Consider the following 718-nt stretch of genomic DNA (forward strand, 5'->3'; position numbering starts at 1 on the left):
TGCATTTGAGGTTTCTACGGTCTCCTGTGCTCTTTTTGCAGGCTCTCTACATGTTCCTGGCCCTGGCGATCGTCTGTGACGACTACTTCGTGACGTCTCTCGAGAAAATCTGCGAGGTAAGTTTGTTCAGAAGCGAATTCCCGGTTGATCTGAGTAATACCGCGGTACAATGAGAGTTCTTCCTCTGACCCACTTTGAGGCTCTCAGAAGCTCATAAAACATAATGCTCCAGATCTGTGCGCTGTTTGTGCCAGAGGCTTTTGTTGGATGTGAACCGTCTGCCGTTGTTGTGTTGTTGAGCAGAAGCTGAATCTGAGCGAAGATGTGGCTGGAGCCACGTTCATGGCAGCGGGGAGCTCAGCGCCCGAACTCTTCGCCTCCGTTATCGGTAAAGCCTCACAATCGCCCGCGCAGTCGCCTCCCTCTCTTCTTTCTCTCATCGCGTCTGTTTCCAGGTGTCTTCATCACTCACGGCGACGTCGGAGTCGGAACCATCGTCGGATCTGCCGTCTTTAACATCCTCTGCATCATCGGAGTTTGTGGGATCTTCGCTGGACAGGTGTGTTCGCCTTGAAGGGCATCGGTGAAGAAGACTTTGTGGTCCTTGGTGATTCGCGAAATGCACGTCAATGGCTACCGTCACATACAGCCAAAACGAAATCAATCCCTGTGGCTCTTGATGATATATCAAGGTCTTACGAAGCGAAATGATCGGTCC

At 51.5% G+C, this 718-nt stretch overlaps 1 protein-coding gene across 1 annotated transcript in view; it reads left to right on the forward strand.

The window, feature by feature from the left end:
- The window catches only part of LOC122361910 (sodium/potassium/calcium exchanger 4-like), an 11,997-nt gene that overhangs the window by 2,337 nt on the left and 8,942 nt on the right, over positions 1–718 (forward strand). The window contains exons 2-4 of the mRNA XM_043263106.1: positions 42–116; positions 304–388; positions 456–559. Of these exons, the coding sequence (XP_043119041.1) occupies positions 42–116; positions 304–388; positions 456–559 (264 nt within the window). The remainder of the gene's footprint in view (positions 1–41; positions 117–303; positions 389–455; positions 560–718) is intronic.

Source organism: Puntigrus tetrazona, chromosome 17 (genome assembly GCF_018831695.1).
Source record: "Puntigrus tetrazona isolate hp1 chromosome 17, ASM1883169v1, whole genome shotgun sequence".
Lineage (NCBI taxonomy): Eukaryota > Metazoa > Chordata > Actinopteri > Cypriniformes > Cyprinidae > Puntigrus > Puntigrus tetrazona.